Below are 10,740 nucleotides of genomic sequence, written 5' to 3' on the forward strand. Positions count from 1 at the left end.
CTAGTTAGTGCACGTACTAATAGTACAGGTAGTGCTTAAATAGACAGCAGCTGACGGTCTGATTATAGTGTTAGTTCATATAGTTTTAGTTGTAATTGTGGTGTAATACTTCTGGGAGCTGTAAACTTGAAAGTTGCAGAAATTTACATAAAACCAATGCCGGGTTTACATATTCTGTATATCACATTTATGAAAAAGAAAGATCTGTTATAGATTCAGCACGGAACATACAGTATTTTGCAATTTTTGACATACCTTGAATTTTGATGAAATGGTCCCACTGCTTCAGAAAGTTAATGCTTTTAATAATCATAAACAAAGAAGAACAATCTTTTTTTTGGTTAAAATTAGACCAAACCTTGTGTGCTAATTTTATAAAGTGAAACACGAGAGGATGAAACGTGAGGAAGAGCAAAATGGAGGGAAAAGAAAGGGAGAGAAGGGGAGGTGCTACTGTGTAGTGTAGATTAACTCGATTAGTAACGCATGGATTACTGGTGTAATGGACAGCTAAGGCTAACTTTATAGATCAGTGTCGTAGTTTCATTGTCTTAATTTAATATTCCTGCAAAAAAACTCTGGCCACTTATAGTTTCTATTTGATTTTGCGCTGATCGGAGTCCTGTCAAATTAAACTCACGAGTATGTCAAAAAACAAACTGGTCTCTATTAAATATCAAACCATTTTCTTGTACTTATTAGATGCTGTAACAAGTGAGTTTCCCATTTGTGGATCCTGAAGTTTGTCTTTCAGATAAGTGCAACAGCAACATCTAGTGGTAGACCTTAGCTGATTGTTGTTGCAAAAGACATAATCAGCACATTTTCATACTACAACCTAAAACAGAACATTACCCTAAACTTAGCTTTTATCATTGTCTGAAACTGATCAGCCTGACTCAGCATGCCTAGAAAAACAAGCATTTCAAGTCATTAAATCTGGCGTGTTGAAGTTGTAAGAACAGGTAACAATTTTTTGCATGCCGATGCAGGATAGTGCCAGTGCTTTTGGATCTGTGCCCCAGTCCTTGCTGTTGATGAACTCTGAATTTTTCCGTGTGCTTCTGACCGTCACCAACTTTGTCAGGAACATTTTACTGGACAGCAGGCCCGGAGTGGCTAATCGGGAGGACCGGGACAATTCCCGGGGGGCCGGTCTGACTTTCGGGCCGCGAGGGCCGGTGTTCAATTATTATTTTTATTAATTTATTTATTTATTTATTTTGGGCCGGTGTTCAGTCATGGCACTGAGTGGGTATCACGTGTGTGCTGCTACCGCTGTCGCTGGGCCGTCTCCACTTGCAGCTCTTTTCTTTTTCTTTTTTTGCAGACGCAGCCTGACGTAACACGTCCTTGCACACCGCACACTGTCAGTGGTGTTTGGAGCCTGGCTCCAGCCCCATAAATGCAAGGGTGTTTGCAAAATGGAAAATAAAAATAGAAAGTTTTGACTGAACCAATTACATTATCTTAATGTAATAGGTCGTGATCTAAAGTGGGCCGGAGTCTGGCAGCAGAATGTTGTTAGTGGGGCTGCTTTGGGTCCTATGGGTTGAGGGGAAGGGCCTCTGTGGATCATCCCACAGATACCTGAACAGATTGGGGTCTGGTGAATTTGGAGGCCAGGTAAACACCTGGTCTAGGCGGGTGCTACATGTCTAAGTAACATCCACATGAATGCCAGGTCCAAAAGTTTCCCAGCAGAACACTGTATTGTCACAAGATAATCAATGTTATTTACATCTCCTGTCAGTGGTTTTAATGTGGATGATCGGTGTATATCAGCATGGCAGCAACTGGAAATTTGAATAGTGACATGGTGCACAATCTCTTAGCCGAGTGGAAGAATTTTAATGTTCAGAGGACAGGCTGAATATGATTCTAAAGCTAGCTACCAAGTGTGTCCAGCTACATTGTTGAAGCGTTGCAGTTGAAGTGTCGTTCAAGCACTCGTGGAAGTTATGTCGTCATATTTTAAAAATGAACTGGTAAAGCAAACATACAGAACATGATTGGTTGATGCTTAATTGTGTTATTGTATGTCTCGTAATAGTTGAAGCCAGTTGAAGCATTTAGCTCGATTATTGCTTTTGGGTAAAAACTAAGGGAAGCGGTACAAAGAGGCCTGGGTGGGAGCCGCTGAATATGATTCTAAAGCTTGCTACCAAGTGTGTCCAGCTACATTGTTGAAGCGTTGCTGTTGAAGTGTCGTTCAAGCACTCGTGGAAGTTATGCCGTCATAATTTTAAAAATGAACTGGTAAAGCAAACATACAGAACATGATTGGTTGATGCTTAATTGTGTTATTGTATGTCTCGTAATAGTTGAAGCCAGTTGAAGCATTTAGCTCGATTATTGCTTTTGGGTAAAAACTGAGGGAAGCGGTACAAAGAGGCCTGGGTGGGAGCCGTCCTGTGTGATGTCTGTGGATTTGCGCAGACATGTGTGGGAAGCCGTGTTGTGATGATGTTCTGCGCTGACTTGATGACTCTCTCCAGAGCCTTCTTGTCAGCCACGGTTTCAGCGTTTGAACCACACCAGGATGCTGTGGCTGATTACACTTTCCAGAGCTCCTTTAAAAGCAAAATAGCAGATCCTGGGACAGGTCCACCTTCCTCAGTGACCTCAAGAAGTACAGTCTTTGCTGTGGTGTCTTCACAAGGGCAGTGGCGTTAGTGTGCCATGTGAGGTCCTGAGAAATGTGTGTCAAAACACACGACTTATTGTTATGACCAGCAATAGTACAAATGTAAAAAAAATGATGTAAAGCCAAATCATATGGGTTAAGTCTGATCTCGGATTCTATGGAATCGCAGGAGTGCCTCAAAGGAAAGAGAAAAAATCGGTAAAAGAAGACTATACGAAATTTGAAATGCAAAAGAAAATACGTTTTTTTCTCTCTATCTTCACATTTCCATATTTGTTTATTCATTTATTCATTTCTCTTTGCATTTCTACGTTTATTTTATTTTATTAATTCCTCTTTATATTTCATAATGTTGTTTCCTTTTTTTTTTTTTTTTTTTTGGCACTCCTGAGATTCCATGGAATTCTGCTCGATCTAATTTTGACAAGTTATGTATTAAACCAGCCTTGAACAGGTTCATACAAAGGCAGGTCTCGGAAGAGTTGCTTTAAAAGGGGAGTTAACATTGGGTGGGGTATGTATCATAATGACTCCTAAAACTCTGGCGGAACGAATAACAGAGACTGCACAGGACACGTTTGCAGAAAGAATAATATACCTTGACAACGGAAAATTGTTTTAATATGAAGGATTATGCCGACGCTGTTGCTTTTCTGGGTCAGTGGGGACGATTCCAGCGGACCGTCTTCTTCCTGCTTTGTGCCACCATTTTGCCCAATGGATTCAGCTCTTTCACTCTCGTTTTCCTGACCGACATACCGAGCCACCACTGCCTGGTACCTGACAGTAACCTCACCGAAGAATGGCGTAAAAGTATCATCCCACTAGAAGTGAGACCCTGCACAATATTCTGTGTTTTAGTTGCATAAGTTTACTTTGAAATTTGGTGTGTCATATCCTCATGCAGCACTGTCGTAGTGGCATGGCTGCATTGCAGGTTATGCAGAGATAAAACAGTATTAACTCTGTCCTTACACAGTTTAGCCTTTAAAATCATGCAAGAATTGGTTTGTTGAAGAACACGTTACTGATCACACTGACTTCGTGTCATCTTGACTGTGAGGTGGTGAATGGGAAACAGGAGCTGAGCAGATGCAGCAGATACAGGCTGGATGTGGTCAGAAGTCTTTCTGCTCAGGGATACCTTCCCGGCAGGGATGTTAACCTCACTGACCTGGAGCAGGAGAGCTGTGTGGACGGGTGGAGCTACAGTAAAGACATCTACCAAGCTACCATAGTCTCTGAGGTATTCTTATTCCTCATCTGCCTGTTCTGTCGGAGTATTTAATATGTTAATTTCTGATGCTGGTGTGTCAGATTACAGTGTGGACCTCTCAATGTGCTCCGTTTTAAGGGTGCTTTCACTCCTAGGATCGTTGTTCCCAAACGGGTAGACCTCAGGGGGATTGGTTTTGGGAAGGTGTGAATACAGCAACCGCAGAACAAATTAACTAAGCTGAGCCGGTTAGAGAGGCTGGATTCATTTGCAATGTAAACACACCTTACCCACGGAACAACAGAGGTGTCTGGCAGCGCAGACGCTTGATCAAACTGAACATGTTGACTATGTATATATAAAAAGAAGAGAGTGTGAGAGTGAGAGAGAGAAAGGCTGAGACCCTAAGTCTAAACCTGCTCATCTACTTCGGTGTTTAAACATTTTCACATATTTGTATATGGCCAACTGTTTCTGTTCTGTAATGATTTCTATAAATAGACAGTTTTCAGGTATTGTTTGGGGAGTCTGCTGTTTTGCAGCAAAAGTGACAGGGCTTTATAGTAAGAACTTTAGGCAAAGTTTTCCTTTTGGGGCAACATTTTCAGTTGAAAAGTTTAATTAATCGCAAACTATAACAGTAATGGGCACATTGCAAAAATGTTTCAAACTGCAGTGATAGTATATTGCGGTAGTATTGTTTTGTGGGTGATTTCTACCTTGACAAAATGCATGATGATAGACAATCCAGGTACAAATACCGCCATACAGTCAAACACATCTGAAATTAACTTGCATTTCTGCGTAAAGGCAGTTTAAGAAAAATTCTTCCTCAATGTGTTTTCGTTTTAACTCATGCAATAGTGATGTTGGTTAAATGCAATGCTTTCCAACTGTGGATAAGTCTGTTACCAAGGTCTGATGATGTGCATGATGTTGGTATATAATCAAAGAGCTTGCAGACGGGCCGAAGATAACCAACATTGTCGGTTTTGATCATTTTATGTAAAATGTACATAAGAAATTAACATCAGCATCAGTCATTCAGTCAGACCAGGTGCACCTTAAGAGAAAAGAACGAAACCAGCAGCTCAGAAAACAAGGGATTTGCAATAATTCAGTGGCATTAACATGGATTTGTTTTTATTCAACTATCAATGCCCGGATTTTCCAGTTTGACTTAGTCTGCAGCGAGAAGTGGAAGCGGCCGTTCACCTCCACAGTTTATTTCGTGGGAGTTCTTTTTGGATCATTCTTCTCGGGACAGCTGTCAGACAGGTAAACGAGAGCTTGGCGTGAGAGACACCAGACGCCACTCGTTTAAGGTTATGGGTTATAGCGTCCATTTGTTAGAGTATTATTTAAGTTTCGGAAAAAAATGGTAAGCTACGTACAGTACATGTTTATATTAATCAAGAATGCTAAATATATTGGAGTCAAGTTCACTCAATTCAGCTTCCATCCATCCATCCATATCATTGCACCTTACCATTATCCTTCCTATGTGTATAGTATATATTCACTCCTATATTTATTTTTCAATTTGCACAAATGCAAGTCTTGTACATTTCTTTTCTTGCACTTTTATTATTATTATTATTATTATTTCTATTTTTCCACCTTACACCTATTTCTCTTTTACTAGCGCTCTTCAAGAATGTTTCCTTTTATGCGCAACTGAGCTACTGTGACTAAACAATTTCCCTTGTGGATGAATAAAGTCTAAATCTAAAGCTGTCCCACAAAGGGTCTAAAGTAGAAAACGGGCCACAACCTGAGGAAGTAATAACATAAATTCAGCAAAAATCAACAAGTTAACGCTCCAAACAATGATTTACTGTACAAGTCAAGACAGGAATGTCACAGAGAGGCAGGAGGACAGGAGAAAGCGGAACAAACAAAATCAAGTCTTAACAGGATTATTAGGCACACCTTTTTTTCTGTTGAACTGATTTTACAAAATTAAGCAACAGAAGGGAACGCAACTTAGCACTCTCCATTATTAGACAGTTTGCTCGTGCAATTTAAAATATATTCTTGCATTATATATGGTATATTCTTTACTTCAGTCGAGAATCTGTATATTTAGCCTCAGATTATTGCTTCATATGGGCTGGAGAGTTTTAGGTAAAAAGCTTTATGGTGCATTCAGCAGGTAACGAGAGGATTCCTCTCAAGGGGTTTATCCTATTAAATAAAATTTCTGATATTTGTTGACCACATCTAATAAAATGTTGTATTCTCATTTTTATCGTCTTGTCTCCATAGATATGGAAGGAAGCCTGTACTTTTTGCAACTATAGTAGTGCAGACAATTTTTTCCTTTGTTCAAGTCTTCTCTGTTTCATGGACCATGTTTATCTTCCTTCTCTTCATCAACGGTTTGGGACAGATATCCAACTTTGTTGCTGCTTTAGTGCTGGGTATATATTCACACACGCACAATTTTTTATATATAAAAATACTGTTAATGTCGCCTTGCTCACCACATGTCCCTCTCTTTGTATTTTTTTCTCCTTTTTGCAGGAGCTGAGATCTTGACAGGCAACGTGCGTGTCCTTTACTCATCTCTGGGTGCATGTTTAGGCTTTGCTGTTGGCTACATGATACTACCTCTCTGTGCATACTTTTTAAGGGACTGGAAATCTCTCTTGCTGGCGTGTTCTGTGCCTTGCTTGGCCTACATCCCCTTCTGGTGGTAGGCCATACTCTCTACAAGACAACTTTTATTGGCTCCAAATCTGTTCAAAAAACATTTATGACTCAGATACACAGTATTCTACACTTATTTTACATCGGGGAAAAAAACAAATGCATAGATATCATGCTTAGTCCATCCATCTGTGATCTATCTATCTATCTATGCTGTGGAGCCTTTCCATCATGAACCTTTCTGTCTCTGTGTTGAATAACACACCAGGTTCATCCCAGAGTCTCCTCGTTGGTTAATTTCTCAAGGAAGAGTCAAGGATGCCGAGGCCGTAGTGAGAAAGGCGGCTATGCAGAACAAAGTTGAAGCTCCGAGGGTCATTTTTGAAGACTGCAGCGTAAGTTGTCTTTGACTCAAAGCTCACGGGCCAAAGCAGAGAAGCTTAAATCCCTCAACGACACAATTTGCACCAGTCTGGGGAGTACGTTGCATTAACTCACAGGAACATTCGGCACTTAGCAGGAGAATTAAACATGCAGTGAATGTAAAATAGTCATAAGATGTGCAAAAGTAAACAATGGGAGCTTGTTTATTTTACGTAGGGTATCTTCAAATCCGTCATGGCCGTTCCGTCTTGGACCATTTAGACAGAACATGTCCACATGAAGGTAGTCATTTGAATATGGGGAAACATTGACTACTGAGCCCAAATATAACTCAAAAGACACTACAAGCACGTTGCAAGGTTGAGAGTTTTTTTTTTTGCGTTTTGCAGATCAACGAGGCAAAGACAGACTTGAAGGAACAGAAGGAACACCTCAGCGCCTTTGTCCTTCTGACGCAGAGCAACATCAGAACCAAGACGCTCATCCTGTCCTTGGTGTTGTGAGTAAAAAGTCTTCAATCATCGTAAACTCCCAGTGACAAACGCGAGTTAAATTGCAATCAGAATAATAAGTTGAAGTACTGGTTTAGTGCACAAAACCATAATATAGAACAAAAAAGTTCTATATTATGGTTTTGTGTATTATATACATGGTGTGTTGGTATGTGATGCTGTTTTGTATGTCATTTGAATGAGTAACTTGAGACTGACAGGGAAACGCCTTGATCCATTGTTCACGGTTTGCAGTTACATTATGTGAAATTCCCTTCACACACATGTCTCCCATTTATGTATGACTTAGGTTCGCCATGACAACAGGCTACTATAGCCTGGCCTTCAGTACAGCCCAACTCCACGCCAACCCTTACTTGAGCTGCTTCTTCTCAGCGCTTGTAGAGGTTCCAGCCTACATTTCCAGCTGGGTGGCTCTGCGATACCTGCCACGACGGCTGTCCGTGATCGGTACCTTGATCTTTGGAGCAGTGCCTCTGTACTTGATCCAACTGGTGCCAGAAAGTAAGCAGTGCATTTAACACAACTTCTTGGGTGGAGGAACTGCTACAATTAGAACTGCTACTACTCTGTGTAGTTAAAATTGTATTGTTTCTGATCTGTTGTATTCAGCGGCAAACAAGTTAAACAAATCCATTGTCTTTCAGGCTTATCAAATCTGTCTCTTGCACTGGAGATAGGGGCTAAATTTGCGCTTACTACCGGCTCCTCCCTGATGTTTGCTTACACCACGGAGCTTTACCCGACGATGCTCAGGAACACAGCGACAGGCACATGCACAACTGTTTCTAGGATCGGAACTTGCATTAGCCCTTTCTTGTTGAATCTGAGTGAGTAAATCACATAAGCATTGTTGGTTAATCAGCTGCTCCTGTACGTGTTCAGACTGGGCATTTGTACCTGACTTTAATTGAAAGCCCTTAATACACTAGCAATGGTTTTGTTTCTCGCATCTAAACCTCCCCGTCTCCTCTTTTCTTTTTTTCTTTTAAGGTATATACTTAAAGTCCCTCCCTTACATCATACTAGGGACTCTGGCTGCCGTGTCTGCCGTTGCAGCTTTTTTCCTTCCAGAGAGTTTTAATAAACCTCTACCTGAAACTCTTCAAGAAATGAATGAAAGGGAAAGGTAGGCTGCTGAAAAAATGTAAATTTTTATCAAGCTTTTGCTGATTAACATTCAGTTTTATATACTATATACAAGGGTATTGATGAGATGAAGCATTCATTTACATTTTAAAGTGTTTCCAGTTGATTTGACATCCTCACTTCATTTATTTAGTCGCTTTTTGTGAGTTTATTAAACTTCTTAATGATTTGAACATTAATAAAGCAACACCAGTGGTTTGTTGAGATTATAATGTGCCTCGATCGTGAAAGCTGATTGATTGAAATTAGTATTCTTGATGACAAAGTAACGGCACGTTGAGCGCACATGGTCAGTACTTAATCTAAAGACAATTTTCACCAAAATTTGCAGCTACTCTCATTATACAATTTCAGGCGGGATGAAACGGGCTGAATGATTCTCAGGACTTCTCAGGCTTTGCTGCAAAATCATGCACCTCTCACCCATTGTTAACTAATATCTAAAAAGCATATTCTAAGTGGATTTCATAACGTGACACCAGTCGTTTTAGTAAACAAAATTAATAATTTTTCGACAGCGAATACTGCAACCAATAATAATTCCTCTGTGTGCTTGTTTTTTCGTTCCTTCAAACAGGATGAAGTGTCCGTGCATCTCTAGAAATAAGACCCACGTGCCTGTGGAACTGCTGGACAGTCCACTATGATCATCCGACCTTTCTGATGGAAGCGAGATGTTAATGTTGCTCTTGAGCACAATTAATGCTGTTTACAGTTCTTATGAATTTTATGAAAATGAACGCGGACCTCCAAGTTGTTCTTCACAGGATTGGTACAAAGCTATCATCCATATATATGAATTTTACACTTGAAAGATTTCTTTTGTTTGTTTTATACATTTGCATTTGTCTGTGAATTCTCGCATTAAATAATCACGTTAAGATACATCTTAGTCTTATCTGTGGATGCTTGTATTTACTTAATGTAAAAGCACACACAAATGTACTGAGCCTTGATTTCTGTTTAGGTTTCTGTAGACAAGCACAAGTTGCAAGATTATATGTATTATGTCTGTAGTTTTCTTATAACACAAATGAACAATATTCAATAAGTACAATAGTGGAAAACCTAACAAGTGGCCGGTCAAAGAGTATCTACCAGCATCTGACTTAACCGCTCACCACTGACCCAACTTGACCCAAGATTGGTTCAAAACTCCTAATGGGGCAATTAAGTTTATGGATTCATAAAAAAAAGATACCAACATCAGTAATCTAGAACCCGATAACGAGCAGCAATATAAAGCACCATCGATCCTTGAAGGTATTTTACGAAATTTCCTGGAGCAACCTTTTATGATGCTGTAAACTTTCTGTTTAACCTTTGCTTCAAGGAGCCTGTCACCGTTATATTTCGCAGTAGAACATATTATACATAGATAAAGCCTGGCAAGCACACTTGTTTGGGAGTATGCAGGATTATAAAGATGCCACAGCTTTCCCAGGTGAGTGAGGACATTTCCAGCAGAATGTCTTCTCATGGACTTACCTGCTCACCACTGCTTGGTTCCCGAGGTGAACTTGACCAAAGATTCGCACGACGCTATCATCGGCAATACAGGTAACTGAATTTATGAATTCCTTTTTCTTATGGTTTGCATATACTGTATCTTATGTATTTGCTCTGCAGTAACAACCTGGGCCCAGTAATGTGGGTTATTCTTACCATATTGCTAAGTTCGCATAGTCTCTTCTTTCTGTAGTATGTTTTTATAAAGCCAGTAATCTTGAGTTCCTCTGTCACTGCAAAACATTTGCATGAAGGGTTAGCTGGCACAACCAGGGTCTCCATCAATTTAAATCTGTAATGTCCCCCAAGCATTTTGCATTCAACTGTATACATTTAAGGTTCAGCTATACCTCAAAACAAATATTTTGCACTGGTGTGGGCTTCCTGGATAGAAATTACTTAAAATGTGCTTTAAAATAATCTATAGTGTGTTAATGCCGAGACATTACCAAACAGTACAGCTGATTAGATTAACTCCTAATATGGAGGCCGATAAAGCAGTATCACCACAGTGGTTGGGGTTACAGTATATTTGACTGAAAAGAAATGTTACTAATGGCACTGATACAGTTTGGGTCATTTTGGGGACAGGGATACCTTCCTGGCAGTTGACGTTAACCTCACCAACCTGGAGCAGAAGAGCTGTGTGGACGGGTGGAGCTACAGTAAAG

General features: G+C 40.1%; 1 protein-coding gene across 1 annotated transcript; it reads left to right on the forward strand.

Annotated features, from left to right (window-relative positions):
- Window positions 1–3,045: 3,045 nt before the first annotated feature.
- LOC311502562 (solute carrier family 22 member 4-like) lies at window positions 3,046–9,445 on the forward strand. Its single transcript, XM_084564839.1, has 11 exons — window positions 3,046–3,477; window positions 3,711–3,893; window positions 5,038–5,141; window positions 6,132–6,286; window positions 6,390–6,561; window positions 6,784–6,910; window positions 7,289–7,398; window positions 7,701–7,915; window positions 8,059–8,241; window positions 8,405–8,540; window positions 9,138–9,445. Exons 1-11 carry the CDS (start codon window positions 3,271–3,273, stop codon window positions 9,205–9,207), a joined length of 1,662 nt encoding a protein of 553 aa, XP_084420965.1. The 5' UTR covers window positions 3,046–3,270; the 3' UTR covers window positions 9,208–9,445.
- The last annotated feature ends 1,295 nt before the right edge of the window (window positions 9,446–10,740 follow it).

The sequence above is a fragment of the Chelon labrosus genome, assembly GCF_963514085.1.
Source record: "Chelon labrosus genome assembly, chromosome: 17".
NCBI lineage: Eukaryota > Metazoa > Chordata > Actinopteri > Mugiliformes > Mugilidae > Chelon > Chelon labrosus.

What these genes read in the sequence shown, in the direction of transcription:
- LOC311502562 (XM_084564839.1), top strand. Translation starts at nt 3,271, where the DNA reads ATGAAGGATTATGCCGACGCTGTTGCTTTTCTGGGTCAGTGGGGACGA. An exon ending in AAAGTATCATCCCACTAGAA is followed by an intron (nt 3,478 to 3,710) that starts GTGAGACCCTGC and finishes CTTGACTGTGAG; the next exon opens with GTGGTGAATGGGAAACAGGA. An exon ending in TCGGGACAGCTGTCAGACAG is followed by an intron (nt 5,142 to 6,131) that starts GTAAACGAGAGC and finishes TTGTCTCCATAG; the next exon opens with ATATGGAAGGAAGCCTGTAC.